The 26,645-nt window shown below is 40.1% G+C and overlaps 1 protein-coding gene across 2 annotated transcripts; it reads left to right on the top strand.

Annotated features, from left to right (window-relative positions):
- The first annotated feature begins 481 nt into the window (after window positions 1–481).
- PTGFR (prostaglandin F receptor) lies at window positions 482–24,216 on the top strand. 2 transcript variants are annotated; one of them, XM_072127609.1, is made up of 3 exons: window positions 482–768; window positions 6,535–7,372; window positions 20,206–24,216. In XM_072127609.1, the coding sequence occupies exons 2-3, from the start codon at window positions 6,578–6,580 to the stop codon at window positions 20,539–20,541; spliced, it is 1,131 nt and encodes a 376-aa protein (XP_071983710.1). In that variant the 5' UTR covers window positions 482–768; window positions 6,535–6,577; the 3' UTR covers window positions 20,542–24,216. The 2 variants fall into 2 exon arrangements, with proteins under 2 accessions (XP_071983710.1, XP_071983711.1); XM_072127610.1 differs by having other exon boundaries at window positions 482–744.
- The last annotated feature ends 2,429 nt before the right edge of the window (window positions 24,217–26,645 follow it).

Raw genomic sequence — 26,645 nt, forward strand, 5'->3', positions numbered from 1 at the left:
CTTCAGGATGGGGTGGAGGGGGGCACCATTCCATGCCTCGCGATCAGCAGCCATGAGTTTGGATTCACCCCTGTATATGATATACGAAGCTTTTTAACCCTTATAGAGGTCATTAACAGATTCAACACTGTTACATTGTTACAAATTGTTTCCTTATACTACCAACACTCTAAATCCTGCCGTCACACAGACTTCCTCCGCTTCTACAGCTGCAATACTTGAACTGTATCATAGTTACAGAACTTTTCTGTATGTTTCATTCATTCTATAGATACTCTCTTTAAAATATCAATGTACTATATACCCCTTCAGTGCATGTGATATAGGCTCTTGCATAATACATGAGTAGCCCCGGCTGTTCCTGGACCACAGTAGCTGTGTATGGTAATAGTGAGCGATTTCCACGTCTCACAATGGTTAACTCTAGTGGGAGGGGTTGGACGAGCTTCTGGAGAACCACATTGATTTTTATGTTCAGAGAGAAAACCTGAGAGCTGCTGGATGGTCCTGCTCTGCCCTACTGCTTGTTTATGCCCACTGGATGCCCACGTCCAGGCAACAAGACTCCACACATGGGGGTATGAGAAGAGTCCCAGTAACACCAGGATCTGTGCCCTGGCATAGGGGGGCATACACTTTCTGAGGACTTCAGTCTCCTGTACCCTCAGTGCTGCCATGCAGGATGATCCTGGACCAGGATGGAGGGCACTGTGACGGGTAACTACCTGAGGGGCACCAGGACAGGTAGGGGGATCTATACTATGAACGGTATGTAATGTCTTGTATACTTTGAGTAGTAACTTATTATACTTAAAGGGGAATTCATTACTAGATCCCAACCACTTATTTGAGACCCTCTTGTCTATTTAGTAGATGAATGCCCCACAGTTATTGGGATTGTGAACTTCAGCAGAAGTTCTATATAAAAATATTTACATTAGAATAGAATAGAAAAGATACAATTCAAACATGTAAATATTTTTGTTTGTGTGGAATTCAAATGTTACATTTAAACTGCAATTTGCCTTCAGATAAAAGGGGGATTCTATATGAAGGATCATATGTCAGATAAAAGGGGGATTCTATATGAAGGATCATATGTCAGATAAAAGGGGGATTCTATATGAAGGACCCACATATGTCAGATTGCGGCCACTAAGATTTATATTGTGATATTTCACCTTCCTGAGGCTCCATGTGAAGTTTTATAGGAGTCCTGTGCCACTCATAGGGAAAACGATCACAGACTTGGAAAACTTTGTATCCATTTATAATGTATTCCGGATAAATACTTATGTGTAGCCATTATAGGGTTATTCTCACTTCCCGGATTTCTAGTTTTTGCTCCCAATGTGAATAGGTCACTGCAAAGGGCACCAATATAAATATGGACACAGTCCCTAGGGCTCATATACACAACTGTATTCCAACTATATACAAACTCTGATTTCCTATGGGAAAACAATGCATTGAATGTTTACCATGCGCCATGAGAAACGCATGGAAGCACCGTATGGCGGCACACAGTTTGACTATGACAGACTTTCTATAGCACAGAGTTCTACTTTAAATTCTCTTTGCAAATGGCTGGAGCTCAAGAGAGTGGTTATATTAGGGAATTGTCTTACATGCAATTGTAAGATCTGCAGTCTGCAGTGTGTTGGCAGAGTACAGGACGCAATACAATACAGTTGATGGCAGTGGAAGGGTATGATCCCTACAGTCTAGGGATTGTACCCAGTGGTTGCAGTTTTAGCTGTAGCCAAAGCTAAAGTTTTTAAAAGTCCAGTTAAAACTACAATTTCACATTTCTTCTTTGTAAATATTATTATTAATAAATATATTACTTACTATTAACTAACAGTATGTATTATTATTATTAATTTTATAATTAGTAGTATGTTTGTATTTTTTGTGATTATGAGTTCTATTACTATTCTATTATTCTTATTATTTTATCATTTATTACCATTTTATTGATTATCCAAGTCAATTAAATAGATGATAAAACCTAAAACTTGTTTTATTGATAAAATCAGATAATAGCGTAACAAACAATTCCATAAAACCTCCTTATTTGCGGATCCTTTCTCTACCACTAGTCTCATTAATATAACTCTGGGTTTCCCAATTCCTGTAGATACAGTGATGCTATTAGAGTTCATAACAATTATCCGTCAGCACATGCTGACTATAAAAAGACGCATTTGTGTCTTGCTGATGGCTCCCACGGGATAAGAGAAGGGAATGTGAATTGTGGGAGATCGGTTAAAAATATGTGGGTGTATATCACAGAAACAGCGCCACTCCTGTGCTCAGGTCATGTCTGGTATTGCAGCTCAGCCTTCACTTGAACAGGAATAAATTGCAGTTGGTTAACTCATAGATAAGAAGTAAACATTTCCAGGCGTAATCTTTGGAAAGCCCCTTTCAATTTTCACTCTAATAGGTTTTTTATTTGTAGTACATTAGGAAATTGTTACTTATGCGATTTTCTACCATAATCTTTATACAGGGCTTAGTTTATGAAGGTTTTGGGTGTATGGTTGCCCCACTAGACTGTATCTACTGTGAATAGGACACAAGTCCCAGTGTCCAGAAGGTCCCATCCCTTCTATATATAGGCAGTAACAAGGAGAAGTCAGAATTTATGATTCTCAGATCTATTATTGGGTTGAGGTGCACAGTGTTTTCCAATGCGCTGCTCCTCAAAGACAACTTTTCCTTTAGTTTTATCTATAATTGGCACAAGCTGCAATGTACTTAGAGGATTATATAGAATCCTGGAAGCTATACAATATATCTAATGAGTGAGTAATAAGAGCAGAGACATCAGTATGGATTATAGAAAGAAAAATCACAGCATATTCCTAAAATATAGACTCATCTGGAGCACAAGCGTCTGACTCATCACTTATCCGTAAGATTCCTGCCTTTTGTCCATATGTAGCAGAGCTGACTGTGTCATGTCACTGTAGAGTTACTGGGACTGTTATGGAAATCCCCAGATAAACAGATCATGATCTTACAAGATGTTGTGCCAAAAGACAAACACAACTCTGCTGCTCTGCCAAACTGGGATATGTCTGGATTTGCATGGAGCTGCTTGTACTGGAATCACAAATGAAAGGCTCATTATGAAAGTCCTTTAGGATGTTTCCCAATTGCTCCAGGATTAAGAGGGAACACGTGTCTCTTGGCAGGCAAAATCCTGCAGCGCAGAGATAATTCCATAGGAAATTCTGTACATTCAGGGATTTTGGTTGTGAATTGGCAGCATCTAACTGGTAGTAAGTAGCAGGGGGTCTGTGTCACCTTTGCAGGATGATGCTGTTTGGGGGACATATTACTTTTTATAGCTATTTTTGATAGCTTTTTTTGATATTTAAATTTTATGTAGGTTTTTTTTTGTCCCACTAGGAAATAGTAGTCTCCAGGAACTAATAGATCTACTAAGATGCCAAGTCTTGGGGGCTTTAGATTTCATTGCGAACCCATTGAATCTTAGTTGCTTTGGTTGTTAAAGGGAACCTGACAGCAGATTTTACCCAATTAAACTTACAGCCCACTCAGGGTAAGAAATGTCCTTTCTAGAATCCCCCCTCTTATGTGAAATCTCACCCATCTATTTATTAAAAGTCACCTTCAATGTCATGTAATAAAGAGTAAAAAAAGAGTCATATTTTGCCTTCGATGAGTCAAGTTTATAGGCTGCCAGGGGAGTGTCACTTCAGACACCCTTATCTTTTCAGTTCCATAGCACCTAGAAACATGCTTTTGGTGTCATATTAAAGATAAGAATCTCATCTTTCAGATCACATCAAGGTTTCTGTAATTTACAGAACCAGGGTTGCAGGGAGTAAAAGATATTGTTAGAAATGTGAGCTGAAGACAAAGATCCAATTCCTGTCTTATTTAACGTATTACACAACCGAAAGGGGCATCTGAAGTGACGCTCCCCCTGCAACATTTAAACTTGATTCATCTCCAGAAAATATGACTCTACTCTGCTAATTTTCACATGACTCAGGTGGGGAATTTCTACAGGTAAACAGGTGATATTTTACATAAAAGAGGGAATTCTAGAAAGAACTTTTCATACCCTACCTCAAGGGAAGGGGGCTGTTAGTTTAAGGGGGTAAAAATCTGGTGACAGGTTCCCTTTGAGGGGTCAAATGGTCAGAATCTGAGTCAGCCTGGCCATGGTAGCAGTCAGCAGTGTGTTATAGTACAGCAAATACTTCCTGACGGGTCTGCGAGTGTATGGAAGGGGTTAAAGATTCGCTTAAAGGGAAATATCGGAAAACATCTAGCTGTAGTTGGATCCAATCCCAGAGTGATATGAAAATAACTTTGCAGCACTTCAGGGGATCCTGAGTCCTCACTATTGCTGTGTACAACCATTTATGGTGGTGTCTATGGTGAAGAACTGGGGGTTTCCTTGTATATTATTAGGGCTTACAAAACAATCCAAATCTAACATTTCTACTTTTGATACCCTAGACTAGTAGTACATGTAAAATTAACACTTCTAACCATAGATCTCTAGGGATTTACCCATTTCACTAACCAACAAACAATAAAAAAATTCTAGGTTGGAGGCATCTACTAATATATAATCATAATAAGAAGAACATTGTAGACAATTGTTTTCATGGATCCCCCAAACATAACTGCAGCTTGTGTAGGACTATAAGTCTCAGCATATATCACCCGGTGTAACACTGAGCTGTAAGTCTGAAAGTTCCCAAGTTCCACCTGAATCTTGTACAGGCAGTCCCCTACTTAAGAACACCCGACTTACAGATGACCCCTAGTTACAAACGGACCTCTGGTAATTAGTAACTTACTGTACTTTAGCCTTGGGCTACAATAATCAGCTGTAACAGTTATCACAGGTGTCTGCAATGAAGATTTATTATTAATCCTGGTTTTTATGACAACCCAACATTTTTAAAATCCTATTTGGTCACAGAGACCAAAAATATTTGTCTGGAGTTACAATTATAAAATATACAGTTCCGACTTACATACAAATTCAACTTAAGAACAAACCTACAGAGCCTTTCTTATACGTAACCCGGGACTGCCTTTAGTTCAATTTCCTCCCCCCCCCTGGAGCCCACCCTTGGGTTACATGTTTTGGAAATCAGAATGTAGATGTATTCACACTTGGGTGGCAGAAAACTGCTGGATGTGATTTTCTTTGTAAACCTTGTGTAGTAAATACAATAATAAACAATGGAGAACTCGGTGACAGATACAGGAAGCGTATAGTTACTTCTAGAAAGAAAGAAGGAGAAAAAAAAGAAAGAAAGACGATAAAAGGATAAAAGATAGATAGATGATAGATAGACACTATACATAGATCGCACCCCATGTTCCCATCATCCTGTTCCCCATCACTGTGCTCCCCATCCCCCACAACCCCATAGTTTGTAAATTCTTTGGCAATGCTAACTTGTATTTGGTCCTGTCAATAAAGCTTGTTTGAATCTGAATTAGAATTAATAGATTCAATAATGAAAGAAAGAATGTCACATGGAAAAAAGCTACAGATAAGAAATAGATATGAGATTGATACATAGTAAGATAAGATACAAATGGATAGATAACAGAAAGGTAGATAGATAGAGATGAGATAGATAGAGAAATAGATAAATAGATAGATGATAGATAAATAGATAGATGATAGATAGAGAAATGATAGGTAGATAGATAGATAGATAGATAGATAGATAGATAGATAGATAGATAGATAGATATGTGAAAAAGTGCTTGACAAAGGCTCCTTGTGGGCTGAAACGTTGCACATGGAATAAAAGACACCCCGTCACCTTTTTGACACCAATCCGGAGTGCTGCCAGTTTTTGAAACTTTAGATAGATAGATAGATAGATAGATAGAAGATAGATAGATAGATAGATCATAGATAGATAGATAGATAGATAGATGATAGATAGATGGATAGATAGATAGATAGATAGATAGATAGATAGATAGATAGATGATAGATAGATGGATAGATAGATAGATAGATAGATAGATAGATGATAGATAGATAGATAGATAGATAGATAGATAGATAGATATAGATAAATGAAGATCCTGTAGATCCATAGAAATAGAAACAAAATAGATAAACATAAGCTAAATTTCTTGTATAAATTCTTTGTAAGACTTACACAATTTGTAATACATTGCATGGCCACATAAATACTTTTCATGAAATCTTCAATTTAAAGCACAAAATGGGGAGGGAGTTTAAGTTGACACTGACTTAACCCGCTGTGAGATTTTTCCTTAAACCCATATTTAGTCTTGCACAAATCTGAGAGGGAAAACATGAGACTATTTTCCTCCTACTCTCTCAGTTCAGCACGTTACTTACTCAGGGGTGGTCCTTAGCTCTGTGGGAGGGGCTTTGTTTGTCTAGTATTTTTCTTTAAGAAAATGCAGCAGCTTTACCTACTGTTCGCTGTATATAACGCAGCACCTAATATATGGCATTTTATTATTTTGTCTATTGATCAGGTCACATTGCATAATGGAGATGATATAGTCTACTCATCCAACAATGAATAACAGCACCGTGGAGGCAGTCATCAGTGGACATGTGTCCCCGTCAAACACTACGGACCTCAGGGACCTCAAGATATCCGTGCTCTTTTCCATAGTATTCATGACGGTGGGGATCACATCCAACAGTCTTGCCATAGTCATACTCTTGAAGGCCTACCAGAGGTTCAGGAAGAAGTCCAAGGCCTCCTTCTTATTGTTTGCCAGTGGTTTGGTCGTCACTGACTTGTTTGGCCATCTGATCAATGGGACCATCGCCGTCTTCGTCTATGCCTCCAATAGAGAGTGGTCAAAATTTGATCATGCAAACATTCTGTGCAGCATTTTTGGGATGTGCATGGTCTTCTTCGGCCTCTGCCCGCTGTTACTTGGGAGTGTGATGGCGGTGGAGAGGTGCATTGGGGTTACCGATCCCATCTTTCACTCAACTAAAATGACTTCAAGACACGCCAAGATGATCTTGGCTTTCGTCTGGCTCTTTGCTATCTTTGTGGCTTTGCTGCCGATTATGACATTAAGGTCCTATCACATCCAGGCCACCAAGACATGGTGCTTTCTAAAGACTGACCAGATAGAAGACTGGATGGATCAGTTCCATTTGCTGTTATTTTCCTCTTTGGGGCTTCTTTCTTTGGCCATCTCATTTGTGTGCAATGCAATGACTGGAATAACATTACTCCGATCCAAACTGAAAAGCCAACAACACAGGCAAGGCAGATCTCATCATCTCGAGATGATCATCCAGCTCCTGGCTATTATGTGCGTCTCGTGTATTTGCTGGACTCCATTCTTGGTAAGTTGTCAAACACGTGAGGAAATACTTGAGATTGTGTCTTAAAGCCAACAACTCTCCAGTATAGGTTGTTCTATTCTGTTATGTAATTACCAATTGGTATTCAAAATGGCTTCATGGAGAACTTTAGAGGCACATTATATGTTACATACGAGGAATTTCCTTAAAAATATCCACTTCAAATAAGGTCATCACAAGCAATCAAGCAGGGGAACCTGGTGTTTAATCCTGTTGCAGTGCCTCCACAGGAGAAAGGAAGTATTACATTGTGCCCAACATGATGCCTGGTCCTCTGCAGACAGGGACACTATTAGTGGATGCAAGCTCCTTTATCCACTGACTTACCCATATAGGTTTTTTAAGAAATTTTCACCATAGGTGTTTATTTTTAGGAAATGACCATGGTGATATGACGTCACTATAAATGAAAGTCGGTGGGTATATGTAGAGTATAAGGGACCGGTGAAAATCGGTAGAGTCGGTATTGAATTGCTTTCATGTATTCATGTAAATGCTGCTAGGTCTTCTCCTGCTTCTACATTCCCGCTTCCTACTGCTGCTAGGTCTTCTCCTGCTTCTACATTCCCGCTTCCTACTGCTGCTAGTTCTTCTCCTGCTTCTACATTCCCGCTTCCTACTGCTGCTAGTTCTTCTCCTGCTTCTACATTCCTGCTTCCTACTGCCGCTAGGTCTTCTCCTGCTTCTACATTCCCGCTTCCTACTGCTGCTAGGTCTTCTCCTGCTTCTACATTCCCACTTCCTACTGCTGCTAGGTCTTCTCCTGCTTCTACATTCCCGCTTCCTACTGCTGCTAGGTCTTCTCCTCTTCTACATTCCAGCTTCCTACAGCCGCTAGGTCTTCTCCTGCTTCTACATTCCCGCTTCCTACTGCTGCTAGGTGTTCTCCTCTTCTACATTCCCGCTTCCTACTGCTGCTAGGTCTTCTCCTCTTCTACATTCCAGCTTCCTACAGCCGCTAGGTCTTCTCCTGCTTCTACATTTCCCGCTTCCTACAGCCGCTAGGTCTTCTCCTCTTCTACATTCCCGCTTCCTACAGCCGCTAGGTCTTCTCCTCTTCTACATTCCCGCTTCCTACTGCTGCTAGGTCTTCTCCTCTTCTACATTTCCCGCTTCCTACAGCCGCTAGGTCTTCTCCTCTTCTACATTCCCGCTTCCTACTGCTGCTAGGTCTTCTCCTCTTCTACATTCCCGCTTCCTACTGCTGCTAGGTCTTCTCCTGCTTCTACATTCCCGCTTCCTACTGCTGCTAGGTCTTCTCCTCTTCTACATTCCAGCTTCCTACAGCCGCTAGGTCTTCTCCTCTTCTACATTCCCGCTTCCTACTGCTGCTAGGTCTTCTTCTGCTGCTATACTTCTGTTTCCTACTGCCTTTACATTTTCACCTACTGTTACCCTGCCGCTTCCTACTGCTGCTTGGTCTTCTTCTGCTGCTATACTGCTGTTTCCTACTGCTTTTAGATTTTCACCTGCTGTTACACTGCTGCTTCCTACTGCTGTTAAGTCTTCTCTTGCTGCTACAAACTATTTTCTACTGCTGCTAGGTCTTCTACTGCTGCTACACTTCCATTTCCTACTTCTGTTTGGATTCTCTGTCTTTTTCCTACTACTGCTAGGTCTACTACTGCTGCTACCTTTTATTTATGTGCTGCTGCTAGGTCTTCCTTTGCTGCCACACTGCAGCAAATGTCTTCTCCATCAGCTACACTGCTGTTTCCTACTGCTGCTTGGTCTTCTCTTGCTACATTGCCAAATCCTACTGCTGCTTGGTCTTCTCCACCAGCTACACTGCCGTATCCTACTGCTGCTGCTTGGTTCCCTCCTACTGCTACACTTCCATTTCCTACAGTTCCCTATAGGGGCTTTAGGAGTTGCAGTCTTACTGGCTCTTAAGATTCAGGATTCCCAGACCAGTACTATATGTAACATGATAGTTTGGGATAGGGGATTGTTTTGCACTGAACCCGTTTCTCCATACTGTCCAAAAATTTCCATTTCTGTATTTATAACTATGAACTTTTTGAAAACTGAATTGATGGAAATGACCTTGGCTTCATACATATTTCCCATTGTGTAAAGCGCCTACAGAAATTTTATTTTTCAATTCTTTTCAGTAAAATTTCGTAACACTGGAAATCATCTTGTTTAGGTCACACATCATGTAGAAAAGTGCTCACCCACACGACACCTGCTTCTCCCGGCCAGGGAGCTGAGAAGTGTTTACAGTGAGAACACGGATGCGTTCTTACGAGGAAATGAGTGTTTACACACAACATTCAGGATATGAAGATCTTAATTTCCCTATAACTGCTTACTTTTCTAACAATCTGATTTAGATTACATTTATTTTTAAAGAACTCTTTCCATGGGCAGTTTTTTCCAGCTGCAGAATTTTCCTACAGTGGCCTCTACAGGAGAATTGTGGTATTGCATGCACTTCATTCATTGTAGTACACAGCCAGTCCTCCAGAGTGGGTGCTACTCTACCGATAACAAATTGTAACAAAGTGAAGGTCCAAGCTCTATTAGGTGTACAAAATAGGATAAGATTTTAGGCTTGGAATGAATCCCATAAAAAATATAAAAATGGGCTCCCCATTATGAAGTTAGGATTTGCCTCTTGGATAAAAGGACCTTAGTATATATTCCCTTTTCCTTCATTGTTTGTCTTACAAAGGTTCTCGCCACCCATTAACAAAGGCAATGGGACCAACCAGAAATTGGCCCCCCATTCATGAGCCCCCACAGCATCCATATGACTTTGTATGTACACCCTAACTTTTCCCCCCAAATCTACATAACACAAGGGTATTATAGGATGTGATTGTAACTCACAGTAACCAATTACAGTAGAGAATTCTATTCTTCAAAAATGAAATATGTGTTCTGATTGGTCGCTAAGAGGAGCAACATTTTTTATCACCCCAAAACAAAAAAAGTCAGAAACAGTAATGGAGGCGCCTGGTCTCTGCCTCACATACATTACACTCCTGATCAGTCACATGACTGCATATTTGCAACGCTAATGTGATTTGAGTCATCGTTCCAAGGATATGCTCTGCAAATCCAAGGATAAACAACATGACCTATACATTTATACTTCCATTCTTCCCACTGATTACTGAAAATCTTGGTGTACTAAAGATATCCACCTCCACAAACCAATCCCTCCTGATCCAGGATCTTCTGTCTGCCAGCTGCTTTCCAATTCTCCCTCCAAAATTAATGTTTGCTGTGAAATCCCTCCTATATCCGCTATCAATTCCCCCCCCATAACAATGTAACTTATTCTGAAACGTTAGAAACACTTTATCTGTTCTGAATTTACAGCTTCTATGTAAATCTTTGTGTTTCCATAGTTACAGACTACAATCACACTCTTTGTAGTCAGAAACTGTTGTCAAATCTCCTATCTGCAAATTACTGTAAAAGACAAGTAGTAGTGGAGAGACATAAGGGAATATGGTTATAAATTGGGTAACACAGAGTTTGTCTGTAAATTGTAGGGTTATTGAAAAAGTAAAAGAGGACAAATAGAAAAACTCCCTATAGAAACAAGAGGACTTGATACAAGTTTGCTGTCTGTTTTCCAGAATCTTTTGGTAGATGTTCCTAAGTTTACTGAGACTTTTTACTTGGCTAGCATAGATGTCGTAGGATCCCAAAATAAGTTTTACCACCCACAAAATAGGGGGCAATGTCAAACATAACAGATGGGGGTGAATTAGGACTGCCTTGTATATTATAGCCCCTAAAAGTCTGGAATAACTTCCTACATATGGTCCTAGAATTAGCTTCTTGGGGAATTAAGGATATGCCCCTTCTGCTGCTTTCCTCTGTGGTTTCAGGACCTTTGGAGGACCTTCAAAGGTCCTGAAATGGCTTTTTTTGTACATGTTTAATGAGAGTAGGAACAGATGTACAAAGATTTCATGGGTGAAGGTTCTTCTCAGTATAAAATTTGGTAGGTGGTTTGAGTGGCCATGGGCCCTCCAAAATGCTCGGGCCCCGGGCAACTGCCCAAACCGCCTATATTATAATCCACTACTGATGACAGTTGCTACATAACATAGCCCTTGTCTATACACATTCACCTACAGGCATCGGACTATACTTGTACCTTGGTTGCAGAATTTGTTGCACATTACTGTCAGTTCAGGATTAGGGGGAGTTTAGTTATGTGCTTAGGTCTATTCAGATTATTACATTACTTTAGTTTTTCTGTTGTTTTTGTTCCTTTTTTTTCCTTTTTGTGATATAATATTGTAGGTTGGTGATTTGCAAATATATGCTGGAGGGAACATGACCGTATGAAATATGTGATCTAAGAACCTTCCTAATTATTGGCTGCAATCTGTTCAACTCCATTTCTTCTTATATTTAGCCCGGGGAACAAAATTTTTCCATACTAGTTGCAGAAAAAAAATATCAAGTGTATAACGGCGCTGGAAATAATGAATCGCTTATGGGCGCAAATGAAGCTATTTTGTACCTTAGAACATCATGGGAGTTTAACGGAGGGCAGTCAGGTTCGGGATGATGATCATGTGCTTGGTAAATGTGCTGAAGAGCTGAAGCCAAATATAAAAATGTATCAGTGAAAAGCACAAGAGATGATGCTTAATAGCGGAGTCACGCTGTGATATGAGCCCATGTTGTGGAACGTGTTGAGGAGGCATCGTAGTTGAGAGCAATGACTGGAAGAGCGGCGACTGATATTTTCTGTATCGTGTCTTTCCCCAGCGCCTCTGCCTATTTAGTTATTACACATGAATTTACAACTAGTTGTTTGGGAATTATAATTTATGGTCTATTCACACCATGGACCATCAACATCTAAACTATGAAGTAGGGCAACATCTTGCTCCAGCATCAGGTGTTCGACCCATTATCATGGTGCACGGAACAGGAAGCAGATGGCTCTGGGTGGTGACCAGAAGCTGGAACTGTGGCTCCCATTAACTTCAGTTCCCTTCAGTAGTTACCGTTTCCAACCACTACACAAAAGTTGGAGCCAAATGATTCTGGCTCCTTGACTCATATTTATAAAATCACAGAATATGGTCTCACCAACCAATGTTGGCACAATTTGTCAAATGTATAAATTAGGCTTAATGTCGGAAACTGATGCCAGGCAGCTGCTGCCAAGACAAACAAATTTACAGGATGCTTTAAAGGAAACTTAACCATTTTACCTGCACATGAAGCACTAGTCAGACCACATGGTGGGAACCTATCATCAGGTTGTCAGGTTTCTTGTACTACTTTTTGAGACTTGTCAACAGAGACAAAATATTCTCAAAAATAATTTCAAGAAACCAGAAAAAAACGTTGATAAATTCCCCCCATGGAGTTTTGTCTACAATTTTTGGACACTAATGTATAAGAAGGTATGAGAAGAGCGACCAAGGTCATTAAGGGACTGTACCGATTTCTGTATGACGATTGTAGGTTATAAAACTTGGAAATATTTAGTTTGGATACATCTTTGCTTCAAAAAAGAAGGTTTCATTTCATCATAGACAAGGATTCCTTATTGTAAGAGACTATGACATGTGCTCCAACAGGATCTTATGATCCCGGAATCGGAACCATGATCTATGTAGAGCAATTTACCGAAACATCTGGTTAATGTGTTAGATTTCAAGAAAGAGATTCCTTGATGTGCTCATTATATATCATGATCACATATATTACAATTTAGATAAATAAGCTGGTAAGAATATAGTGGGGCAGATATACTTACCCGGTCCCGTCCCGATCCCACGGTGCGCTGTCTGACAAGGATTCGGGTCCAGCACTATTCACTAACATCGTGCGTTCGAGTTCCTGCATGTGTCGCTTCTGCGCCGAGGTCCGCCGGAGTTCACCTGCTTATTCCTGGTGCATGTGAGTGCTTGATCTTGCGACACAAATCCTTTTTTAAATTCTGCGGTTTGTCCGAATCCATCGGGTTGTCCGGCGGCCACGCCCCCCGATTTCTGTTGCGTGCAAGCCGGTGCCGATTTGTGCCAAAATCTGATTGCATGCGCCAAAATACCGGGGCAATTCGTCGCAAGACGGAAATATTCGGGAAACCCGGTGAAAGTGCGGCGTTCGGACCCTTAGTAAATGAGCCCCAATGTGTATGGATGAGTAAGTCGGTAAATATAATAGCCGATTGACTAAATAGGACCTTCTATTGGGCGCCCAAGTTACCTCTTTGGTAGACATTTTATGGATTCAGGAGACAATCTTCTTCAGAAGCTCAGAATTTACACTCTTTCTGTAGGAAACTCTAATGATATTAGGTATTAGTTGTTCTAGTGACTCCTTGGAAATCATGAAACAGTTATAGGTTGACTACTAATTGTGTATCTGAATAACAAAAACTGGGGTTTAGGAAATTCCATGGCTACAGGAAAGATAAACATGAAAACTTCCGCCACTTTGCATCCCACAACAAAGCGTTTCCTTCAAGAAGACATTTTTAAAAGCAACATGGAGACACTTGGTGAGAACAGCAACTGGTGGACAATGGGACAATCCTTACACGGAATTTTATCTTCAAAGGAACAACATTTGGGTGATGACAGTTACTGTTATGTCTTGTGTCATAGCCACCCTAGGCCCAGTTTCCCACAGAAATAGGTTTTTTCAATTTATGGGTCAGTCTTGATTTAACACCAAGATCACCCAAAGTTCTGAAGGACCAAATTTAGACCATGGTGATCTAACGTTGCTTTGGAAGTACCACTGGGTCTTTTACATTTATTCTATTTTGTGTAATTGTATCTGAAAGTTGGATCCTGATTTTTAATACAAAGGGGATAGAATGAAATTTTTTGTCCCACATTTCCTGGCCCAACCGTAACCTGTGTGAATGGAACCTAGAGCATCATAGTGATTTGCACTGCTGTGGGTTTCAGGATGACAGCATCTTTACTTGTCTGGTACAGTTTTTAAAAAATATTTTTATACTGTTACCATTATTTGTCACATATAAAACATTAGGAATAATTATTGCTACATACCTCAACTCAGTTCTCAGATTTCAGTGGGTATCAAAAATTCAGGTAGAAATTCTGTTAAAAAACACTTAATGGGATGATACATTATTCTTGCACGCCCTTGAATTCCTGACTTTTTGGCACTTTGGTACAACAAATGCCACTTGGGTGCAGCGAGGAATAAGGTGGGCCAGTGAGGGAACAAATTTACTATGCCATAATATATACGCCAAGCCAACAGTGTTATGACGAAATTACTACCAATTTGGTACCTCTTACTGATTGCCACTTGTTGCTTGTCAGGTGCGCCAATTACATATTCCCCCTCAGGATCTACCTCCCATTCATTTCAATTTAAGGTATCATAGTATCATAGTTTATGTGGTTGAAAAAAGACACATGTCCATCAAGTTCAACCAATGAAGGGTAGGGATTGGATGAGGAAGAGATTTATGGGAAACAATTCTATATAACATAACCATCAGTGTTATTTAGATGTAAAAAGGCATCTAGACCCTTCTTGAAGCTCTCTGCTGTCCCTGCTGTGACCAACGCCTGAGGCAGGCTATTCCACAGATTGACAGTTCTCATAGTAACAAAGCCTTGTCGCCTTGATTTTTCCAGACGGAGACAGTGTCCCAAAGGTAGAGATGGCCAAAATCCTGATAGGTGGCCCTAAATAGATTAGCCCCATACTGGGATTGGAGGAGGACAGCCGACTTGAAATCCGAATATGAATGCTGTGATTCTCTCCTTAACATAATCTAGAACTTTGAACATGCAATAATAAACAAATAGTGACAAAAAAAGCAAAAAAAATAATCAAAATAGCAAAAATAGAGAAAAAATTCTATGTATTAACGAATTGTATTGACAAAATCATGAGCCTGATCTGTCGCTGGTCTTATTTAATGGGTGGAAACCGTTCAATATGATTTTATGATGGATTAATATTTAATGGTTTGGCCAGGAATTTCTTATCTTCCAGCTTGGTAAAAGTTGGGGGGAAGGGAAAAATCTATGAAATGTGACGTCCAATGAAGATGATCTATGCACATACCACAAGTTCTACAGAACACATTATCCTTATGGAAGATTACAGGCAGGGAGCCTGCACTTTTTCACAAATTATTCAATCATTTTCACCCGTGACTTGAGGGGAATGAGGTTTCCTTATTGCAAAATACTATTATCCAGCCTAAATTGCTAAATAAATAAGAGGTCAAACGCGTTACTTAACCCCTTCCCGCAAATGGATTTAGCTATACGTTCAAATGGGCTGCGGTATGTTATTACTATTCCTCGATCTATTGCATTAATAGGCGGTGAGATCATAGTAGCAGTGCAGGAAGGTAGTACTACTGTGTATCTAATATTGTCTTACAGGCAGGGGCCGGGGGTTAGACAAAGTGGGCAAAACTAAAAGTGGTAAAAGTGGGATCCAAAAATAAAACTATTTTATGAACATTTTTGCCAAGAATTGTACGATATGCCAAAATTTTGGTGCATTTTTCTCTCTTAAATTAAGACAGAGTAGAAAAAAAACAAATCCCCACAATGGAAGAGAAGCCTCAATAGAGGGGGTGCAGAGCCTCCATGTGTCCTCTGTGTAGTCAGATAGCAAATTTGTAGTCGGCATCTCCAAACTTTAAAAAATTCCAAAGAGGTGAAGTTTATTGAAACGGTGGCGACATTTCGGTGTGAACGACCTTTATCACGGGAAATTAAGACAAGATTTACAAAATTATACTAGGCAGTGTTAAACTAGATATTATCAATCATTAAACCTAAAATTAGACATGAAATCTGCTGCGGTCTTAGAACTTTTAATAAATATTTCCGTTTTTTATGTCTGAATTAAGAAAAAAATGTAGAACTCAGTTATAAAATTAATTTTGTAAAAAAGGTGGATAACCCTTTGTATGATACCCCCCCCCCCCCCCCCCCCCAACTACAAAAACTCCAATAATAAATTCCAATAACTAAGGAGGAACACAAGGCAAAGTTATCGGAAAAGACACTCCAAAAATGTTTTCACTATGGGGAATGTGAATAATTTCCGAAAAAAAGAGACATGTCAGGAGCTGTGAAAGGTCCTATTTTACAGGAACCTAACAGGAAGGCAGACACCGGCCGTCAGTCTATGGATGTCAACACACACATGGTGGACACTATATAAATTAGGCTGATGAAAGTGAGTAACAGATGGCAGATAATATGTGAACCTCTCTCTATAGTCTATGGGATAATTATCCCAGGATACATACTGTACCGGGTCAGGAAGGACTAATTGCTTTTTATTCTGGTCTCTGTAACGCTGTAGGTACGGGGTCCTATAGTTGCTTCATCTTGTTGATGACATGTACCTTAAATTAATGTACATTTAGTTTTCGGCCAAAGTACATTAGGTTGTTCTGATGCCAAATGTACAAACACCGTGGCCCAAAGCCAGGAACATGACAAAACTTTCCTTACAAAAAGTAAGAGAACATTAATTTTCCATGATTGGAATGTAAAGAGCTGATGAATCGTCACATCGTACAGGAAACGGTTAAGAAAACATTAATTTATAAGAAGCCACTATCTATCTATCTATCTATCTATCTACTTGAAGAAAGTGTAAGCAGCACACAAACAATGTAGGTGAGGGTGGGTGCAGGCACAACGGGACCAGGCCTCAGGTCTCTCAAAGGTAAAGATAGGAGAAAGTAGGCAGCACTCCAAAACGTCCAGTTGGTGGTATAAAAGGTGAGTTCTTTATTCCATGTTGACAGGTACAATAAAGTACAACGTTTCGGCTCAACTTGGAGCCTTTTTCAAGCTTGAAAAAGGCTCCAAGTTGATCCACTAGTTATACCCAATACTTTAGATAGGGTAAAGCATTTTGTGTCTGAAGTACCCTTTAAGGAGTGAAACTGGTTGCTTGTTATGGGCACAACCAAGGGAGTCATTTGGGGGAGTCCAGAAGGTGCATATAAGCCTGGGCCCAGGACTAGAGGTGAGCAGATCGGAAGTATAGCTTTGGGTTCCATGTTCGGGTTCCAGGTTCTCCACCCAGACATATTTCCATATTTCCCTGGCCAATTATAGCCGTGGCTAGGTGTTAGGGGTGTTAATTTACCAGATTCGCTGCTGAGCAATATGTCCGGATCACGAGGATATAGCACCCAAATGCCGAACCCTAACCTACACTTTGAGTCCACTCATCATCATTGATGAGTCTACATGAATTATTGTTTCTCTACATAAGGAGGCAGTTTTTTTTTAAATTTATAATTTTTCCCATAAAGTGATTTTTTACAAAAAATATCCATTCTCATTCATTTGAATTATATAATAATAATTCTTTATTAATTTAGATCTTACAGATTCTGCAGTGCTGCACAGCGCTATATAAAATAAAATCTAGCCTTAAAGGGAACCTGTCAGCACAAATTGACCCAATATATCACTACCATTATGTTATGTCATCATGGCTCATGGTGGTGGCATCATCAGAAAATCAACTTTGAAGTGAGAAGTAAATTGGTTATATAAAGTCACAGAGGCAGAGGGTTTATCACTAAAGTCAAGCTCTCCCCACCTCACAATGCCCCCTTCACTGTAATTGTTGATACTGTGTTCAAGGACATCACTAACTGGTTTTCCTGAAATCTGGTGAATGTTGTCAATCACAGCAGAGGGGTTGTTCTCAGGTAGGGAGAGCTGGACTTCAGTACAAAACTCTTCATTTCCATAACTTTATACAACCAATTTTACATAAAAAATAATTTCCCGATGATCTCTCCACACTGGATCATAGAAGAAACATGATCTGGAAGGTGTTATTCTACTTGACAACATACTGGTAGTTGCTTATTAGGTCAATTTCAATTTCTGCTGACAGGTTCCCTTTAATACCAATGCACTTTTGCCCCAGCTCTCTAAATGCTTCCCATGGTCTACAAAGACATTTTTGATAATTAAGGCCTAAATGACTATTTTTGGACATCACCAGATAATAACATCCCAACCGTCTTTCTCACGCTTTCCCCATTTGGCGTCATCATACGCGTATTAATCAGTTACTCTCTTGATTGATTATCTCATTCATTACATGAAATGGCTATTATCACTTTAATTATGCCATTAGTCCTACTAAGTAGTCCTGGGAAGCCGGAAACCAAGCAGATAAGACCTACACCATTATCATTCAATGGCTGCAGTTGGCAGGATTCTGTCATTTAATTGTTGGCACGGCCCCGTAGGAGGGGCGGAGCCTTTATTTGGCAGCGTCTACAATGTTTTATGTCCCTTGTTGTAAATTATATCATTGAACAGCTTTATACTTTATGTGAATACATTAGACATCTTTATGATGTGGGACAAAGATTTATGAACTAAAACGTCTTCAAGGGAACATCTCATAGATCACATGAAGGGACATGTACACTATAGTAAACTTCAAGGTCCTGGGCTCCAACAAACTGTGTCATTTTGAGAATGAGGGGCTTTAATGGCCATCTTAGCCCCCCACCCCCCACCCCTTATGACCATGACATTGTTCAGGCTCTCTTCGAAGGCTTAAGGGTTCAATCTATAGGGGCCTTGTCTCACCTGGGTCTTGGTTTCTGGTAGGGCCTAATGGTTTCTTTTCCATGTAAGACGTTACTTGTATTATAAGTGCATTTTCGGTGGGGTTCCTGTTAGGAATTTGGCTTAGCGGTGCTGGAGCTTTCTAGTGGCCTTGTAACTCCTAAATCATGCATTGTCCCACCAATGTACAAAATCTGAAACCATGGACCACACGGACTACCATAAATGGTCCTGAACATCTCCACTTGTCTGTGATCCCCAACTGCCGGGCCGCGGCCCAAGACCGAGTAGTGGAGCACCAAGACCGCAGCCAAATAACTCATCAGTCTTCTTCTCTTCTACTCCCTGTGGTGGCTATGTGCAGCGTTGAACCCACCTCATCTCTCTGCAGATGTGATGAAGCCATTACATCACATCTGCAGAGAGATGAGGAGGAGATGATTCCTGCTGCTTCGACTGAGAGGGTAAAGCATAGGATTTCTTTTTTGTTTTTATTTTTTCTAAAACTGAAAGGAGAGAGGGTCCAAGGGGCCACAAACGGGTGCTCCCCCCATACAGGCCACATAAATATAGGTATTATGAGGAGAGGGCTGCAGGACAGGGGGCATTAAAAGAGGGGCATCTGCAGGAAATGCATTCTATTGGTTGGGGTTAGGTACGGGATAAGAGACAAACCATTCTGTGTTTCCAGGACTAGGGGGGGGGGGGGGGGGAGCGCGCACCTATGGTTCTACCGAAAGATTGGAGACCACTGTTCTAAGTCTTTGTAGGAGTCTTGGATACAACGTTATCATTTTCTAATGTTATAGGGTCCCATTAAAAGGAAACCTACCATGAAGAATCTACCATCAGGAGTAGATGTGATGGTAGATTCCTCCTGCTGCCTCTGCCCTAATCTGTAGTTTAATAATCCTGGAATCTAACATTACTTCTTAAACTTTATTTTAGTAATATGTAAATTAACTGTAGAGACTACTGGGCGTGTACTAGCCTGGCTGAGCACTGGGAGCTAAGGCTACTCCACGCCCCAGTAGCCTCTGCAGTTAATTTACATATTACTAAAATTAAATTTTTAACAAATTAGGTTCCAGATCAGGGCAGAGGCAGGCAGAAGGGATCTACCATCAGGTCTACTTCTAATGGTAGATCCCTCATGTAGGTTTCCTTTAAGATTCTGTACTTAAAATATTTACCATAATTCGTAATTTTCAAAAATTTTTAATTAATACATTTATTCTGATTTCTTTCCAGGTGACAATGGCAAACATTGGATTAAAGAAATACGGATCCCAGGATCCTCATGAAACCATCCTTTTTTCCCTCCGAATGGCCACATGGAATCAAATATTGGACCCTTGGGTTTACATTCTCCTAAGAAAAACAGTTCTCAGAAAACTGTACAGAATCGCGCGGCGTTGCTGCGGCGTAGAAATTATCGGTTTACATGCCTGGGAATTCAGCTCCATCAAAAACTCCCTGAAGGTCGCTACTATCTCCGAATCTCCTGCTTGCTCGCGAACAAATACCTTTAGCATCTCCCAAAAAACAGATACCGAACAAAAATGTGAACTCATCGAAACGAAATAAGCCATTTCTCCGGTGATTCTCTGTGGTGACCTGATACTGAGCTGATTGTACATTTATTCAAAAAGTTGAATGTAAATTTGTTCAAAAAGTTGACTCTTTTTCGTGGACCCTCAGAAGGAAGCAGGACTTTTCTATTGCGTGGCATGGCAAACACCATAGAGCTCTGTATGTGTAACAGATTGGAAGACTGTAATTCATGTTATCATTAGGATTTGTCAGAAAAATGTATATGATGGATCCTTCAAGTAGGGTTTAATGACCCAGGAGAATTTTTTGTGACTCTTCCTGGTTCAGAGTGAATTCCCAATGAAAGAAGGGATTGATAGGAAGTTCATGTAGACATGATGATAAGTAGCAACCCAGAAGACTAAAACTCGGTCAGGAGGATATTTTCAAATATTTCGATAAAAAAATTGTAAGTCCAAAAAAAAATAGGTCATAGGTAACACCTTTATTATGTATCTTTAACCATTGATTCTAAAGGAAGTTAGGTCATGTGTTTGTACAATACCTATTAGTCTATTTAACCCTAAAATGTTATGGAGATATAGAAATTAAAGGGGTCGTCCATTTTCAGTGAAAAAATAATATTTTTTGTGTAATTTAAATGTATACATTTTTCCACTATACTTGTAGTCTTAATTCATCACCATTTTTTTAGATCTCTGCTTGCTGTCATTCTATAAAAAGCTTACCGTGGAGAATGTCACACAGGCACACGGCTCGTTATATATCCCTGGTCATGTGAGGTCACACAGGTGCACGGCTTGTTATATCCCTGATCATGTTATGTCACACAGGTGTACGGCTCGCTATATTCTTAGTCATGTGATGTCACAGAGCTGCATCCTTGTTACATCCTTGGTTATGTGATGTCACACAGGTGCACGGCTTGTTATATCCCTGATCATGTGATGTCACACAGGAGCATGGCTCGCTATATATCCCTGGTCATGTGATGTCAAACAGGTGCATAGCTTGTTATTTCCCTGGTCTTGTGATGTCACAGAGCTGTATCCATGTTATATCCCTGCTATTGCGATGTCACACAGGTGCACGGCTCATTATATCCCTGGTCATGTGATGTCAAACAGGTGGATAGCTCATTATATCCCTAGTCATGTGATGTCACACAGGTGCACAGCTCATTATATCCCTGGTCATGTGATGTCACACAGGTGCACGGCTCGTTATATCCCTGGTCATGTAATGTCACACAGGTTCAAAATATCCCTGGTCATGTGATGTCACACAGGTGCACGGCTCGTTATATACCTGGTCATGTGATGTCACACAGGTGCACAGCTCGTTATATCCCTGGTCATGTAATGTCACACAGGTTCAATATATCCCTGGTCATGTGATGTCACACAGGTGCACGGCTCGTTATATACCTGGTCATGTGATGTCACACAGGTGCACGGCTCGTTATATCCCTGGTCATGTAATGTCACACAGGTTCAATATATCCCTGGTCATGTGATGTCACACAGGTGCACGGCTCGTTATATACCTGGTCATGTGATGTCACACAGGTTGACAGCTTGTTATATCAGAGAGTTATCAGAGCTGTGCTGTATAACAAGCTGTGTACCTGTGACCAGTGATATAACAAGCCGTGCACCTTTGTGACCACGGAGAGATTTCTATCCACTGGAAGTAAACAATTTGTGTAAAATGACAGCAAGCAGAGATCTGGAAAACTGTGAGGAATTGATACTGAATATATATTAGATTATTGTATAACCTTTCACGACACAAATAATTACAATTATTTGTTGAAAGTTAAGAATTTTCCTTAAAGTTAATATAAACCTCTTTTAAGTTTGCATCTTCTTTTTTTCTGACATAAAGAACTTTAAAAAATTTACCACCTTCAGAATGCAAGGGATTTGGAAATGTCAGAGCTAAGGGGGAAATCTATTAAAACCTTTGTTTTATATTCCATATATTGGAACTGAGCTGCAAAATGTATCCGATTATTGAGAGTGTCTTGTATTACATTTGATGCATTCTCTGATTCTTCAGTCACTTTAAATGAAATTCATGCATCACATGACCAGGGACTGTTTTTTCTCTAGAGTGAGCTTCATATAGAATGACAGCAAGCAGAGATCTATAAAATGGTGAAGAATTAAGACTAAAAGTATATTGAAAAATTGGATACATTTTAATCACACAAAAAATATCAATTATTCACTGAAACTGGACAACCCCTTTAAGGCTAAGGTTTCAAAAGGAGAATCAGTAAATTCCAGTATTTCTGTACTTACACTTACAGACTCGGGTTTGGGTTTATGAGTAAACATAAGAAATTGGGGAAATCTTGCAGACACTCATGCCTTAATTTTGTGTATCTGGCAATTTTATAAAATTTTCTTTAATCTACAAGTGTAGAACGTATCAATATTAAATCTGTTGGTGTGTAAAAAAAAATATTGGAGAGTTTTGGTTATATGCAGCATGGTGGCTTAGTGGTTGGCACAACAACCTTGCAGCTCTGGGGACCTGGATTCAAGTCCCAGGGTCAACATCTGCAAAGCGTTTGTATGTTCTCCTCCGGGTCCTCTGGTTTCCTCCCACACTCCAAAACATACTGGTAAGTTGATTAGATTGTGAGCCCCATTGGGGACAGGGACTGATTTGGCAAACTCTGTGCAGCGCTGCGGAATCTGTAGGCGCTATATGATTTATTATTATTCTTTATTGGAAATCTTTGATAATATCCTCCAGAAGCCCCTACGCCGTGTGCAGTCAGTATTTCCTTGCTACTCAACTATTAAAACGTGAACTAAATTTGTATTTTTTTGGAAAAAAAAAGAGAATGTAAATGTTACGGTTTCTTGTGCTTTTTGTAGCATTCTTGTCTTAAAATAGTGCAATATTACTGTATAGATAAAGATATTTATGTTCAGAGTCCAGGTTTATGTGTTCTGTATTTTGTCTGTGTGTTCGCTATGTGTCGTGTATATTGTATATTTGTCCTGGTTACTAACATTTCATAAAGTGCTTATAATATAGATATAAAATATGGAATATTTGTGGAATTATTAAGTATGATAAATGGAAATGCTACAAATAGTTACAAGGGTTGTACAGGAATTATATTTGTTGGCCTACCTGTAGGACACTCCGTGCCTGGACCAATCTGCTCCTCATATTGTCAAAAGCGTGGATACAAAAAAAAAAATAGAAGAAATTTACCCAGTGGCCTGTGTAGTGGTTAAAAGCTGTAACTACAGCTCTGCCTCTCTTTGCAGTAGACCACAGCTTTACACATTGGGGCACATTTACTTACCTGGCCACTGGAGTTCACCGAAAGTGTATTCTCCAATGATAATGCAGATATCGGATCCTGCATGTGTCGCTTCCCTGCTCAGGTCCGAAAAATTTCACCATCTTTTTAGTGGTGCATGTAAGTGCTGGGACTTTGAAAGTTAAATCCCGCACTCCATCCGAATCAGTCCGAATGAGCACACACACTTCTTAAATACCTGGGCGAGCCGCGCAATCCCCGAAAAAGGAGCACAGTCTGAAAAAGTGAGCAGCGCGACCCTTAGTAAATGAGCCCCATGGTGTTTTTGATGGGTTGGGCAGTGGATTAACCTGGTGGTAACTTGTTTGCCCAACACCAAATATTGTTTTCCCGAATAACGCTTTTAACTGCTGAAACGAAATTTTTTGGAATTTCCATGAATTTTTTTTTTCACAATTGTTGGCCTTCCTTGAAATTTTTTTCAATTTCAGAGAAAGAGGGACAAAATATGATTTTTTTTTTGGACCTAAGCCATGCCCTTTGCTCTGCCTCTAACTCCACCCCCACCCAGTATCATTTTCCCCGTAGTGTTCTTCATCTCCCCTTTTTATACTGTTTCCCCAGCTCCCCCTTATACTAATCATGTCCTTACTCTTATTATGCCCTCCCAGCAGCCCCCACTCTTATTGTGCCCTCCCATCAGTTCCCCCTTATTGTGGCTCCCAGCAGCTCCCCCTGTTATTGTGGCTCCCAGCAGCTCCCCCTCTTATTGTGCTCCCCAGCAGTTCCCCCTTATCTTGCCCCCAGCAGCTCCCCCTCTTGTTGTGCCCCCACAGTAAAATAATAAACAGATAATCACATTTCCCTGGTACCCCACAGATGCCCCTCTCTCCTCTCTTCTGCTGTATGTAGCTGTGAAGCCAGCAGGCAGGGATGACATCATCATATGATGTCATCACCTGCCGGCTCTGCTACACACAACAGAAGCAAAGTCAAAGAGTCATATTGATAGTGCAGGGAGCTGACGATTCTCTGCACTGTAATTAACTCTGTGAGTGTCCGCTGGGTATCCGGGCACATACCTCCAGCCGGGCGCAACAGCGGGACAGAGCCAAAAAACTGTAACTGTCCCATTGCATCTGGGATGGTTTGGGCTATACCTTTGGTATTCAAACAAAATAGTTCCTCCTCCGGTTTATGTACTTCCTACTCCAGTGATAATATCCTGATACAGAGATGCAACCAAAAATTTTCACACAAACGAGTTGGTTATCACTGAAGCAGATATTGTTTGGCACCAGGAACATCGGAAAATGGATGCACTAATGGATCTAATTAAAAGTGAACTGAATTTAGAATACAATATTTTTTCATTTTATTGAAAATTTTTGAAAAACATAGTTATTATGTAATAGATATTATGTTATTATTCTATAGGTGTTGCTCAAATAACACTGGCAATGAGGAGGGCGATGATGATATAGGTGCCTTCACTACACACACTGCATGTATTCCCAATGTCTAGAGAATGGAATATGGAAAAATTATTATAATAAAACATAAGAACTCGAAAAAAAATTACACTCAAATTCCTTTAAGGAGACCAATCTGATAGGTGCCAAATTATCAAATATTTTGTGTTATCAGAGAATCATTTAAAATATAAATTGTGAATGAAATCGTCCTAAATGCAAATTAAATACATTGGGGGTCATTTACTAAGGGCCCGATTTGCGTTTTCCAATGGGGCAGATCTACTTACCCGGCCCATTTGCGATCCAGCGGCACGTTCTCTGCGGTGGATTCGGGTCTTTTGGCGATTCACTAAGGTATTTCCTCTGACGTCCACCAGGTGGCGCTGCTGCGCTGAAGTTCCCCGAGGCCCGCCGGAATACCCTGAAATTCACCGGCCTATTCCTGGTGAAGGTAAGCGCGAGTCCTGCATTTTTTTGTTTTTTTTTAAATGCGGCGGTTTTTCCGAATCAGTGGGGTTTTCGCTCGGCCACGCCCCCCGATTTCTGTCGCCGATGCGCCAAAATCTGATCGCGTGCGGCAAAATTCCAGGGCAATACAGGGAAAATCGGCGCAAAACGGAAATATTCGGGTAACACGTCGGGAAAACGCGAATCGGGCCCTTAGTAAATGACCCTCATTCAGTTGCACAAGTTTAAGAAATAAAATCTAAATGAAGACATTAACATTTTTTTTTACAAAAATGTTTTTTTAATCAGAGGAATTTTCAGATGAATCTCTCTGCTCAGATCACTGCCTTTGGTATTGTGTGCTGAATTATCAGATTTTCTGGATCCTCAGATGCTCAGTTAAGGGGATGTTATTTGTTGTTGAAATGTCTTATGGACCATCTTATATAATCATAGTTGAGTAACAGAAATTTTTCTTGGCCCCAGTCACGTAAGTTTTTAGAAATTATATGTTACCCATGTGAACCTTTCCAAGAAAATTAATTAAACTATAGTAATGTAGAATATAGATTGCAATGATGAGATTAAAAAAAAAACCTTAAAGGGGTTGTCCACTTACAGAAAATAATTGACATTATTTGTGTAATGAAAACTTATACAATCTTCCAATCTACTTCCTGTATCAATTCCTCTCTGTTTTCAAGATCTCTGCTTGCTGTCATTCAACATAAAGGTGCATTATTTACTTCCTGCAGATAAATATCGCTCTTTAGTCATGTGATCGGTCCTTTGTCACACAGCTCTGATTTCTCTCTGTGCACCTGTGTGACATCACATGACCAGGGACCGGTATCTATTAACAGGAAGTAAACAATGAAGCTTCCTGTTGAATGACAGCAAGCAGAGATCTTAAAAACATTGAGGAA

This window comes from Engystomops pustulosus, chromosome 10, assembly GCF_040894005.1.
Source record: "Engystomops pustulosus chromosome 10, aEngPut4.maternal, whole genome shotgun sequence".
NCBI classification, from domain to species: Eukaryota; Metazoa; Chordata; class Amphibia; order Anura; family Leptodactylidae; genus Engystomops; species Engystomops pustulosus.

What these genes read in the sequence shown, in the direction of transcription:
- PTGFR (XM_072127609.1), top strand. Translation starts at nt 6,578, where the DNA reads ATGAATAACAGCACCGTGGAGGCAGTCATCAGTGGACATGTGTCCCCG. An exon ending in TTTGCTGGACTCCATTCTTG is followed by an intron (nt 7,373 to 20,205) that starts GTAAGTTGTCAA and finishes ATTTCTTTCCAG; the next exon opens with GTGACAATGGCAAACATTGG.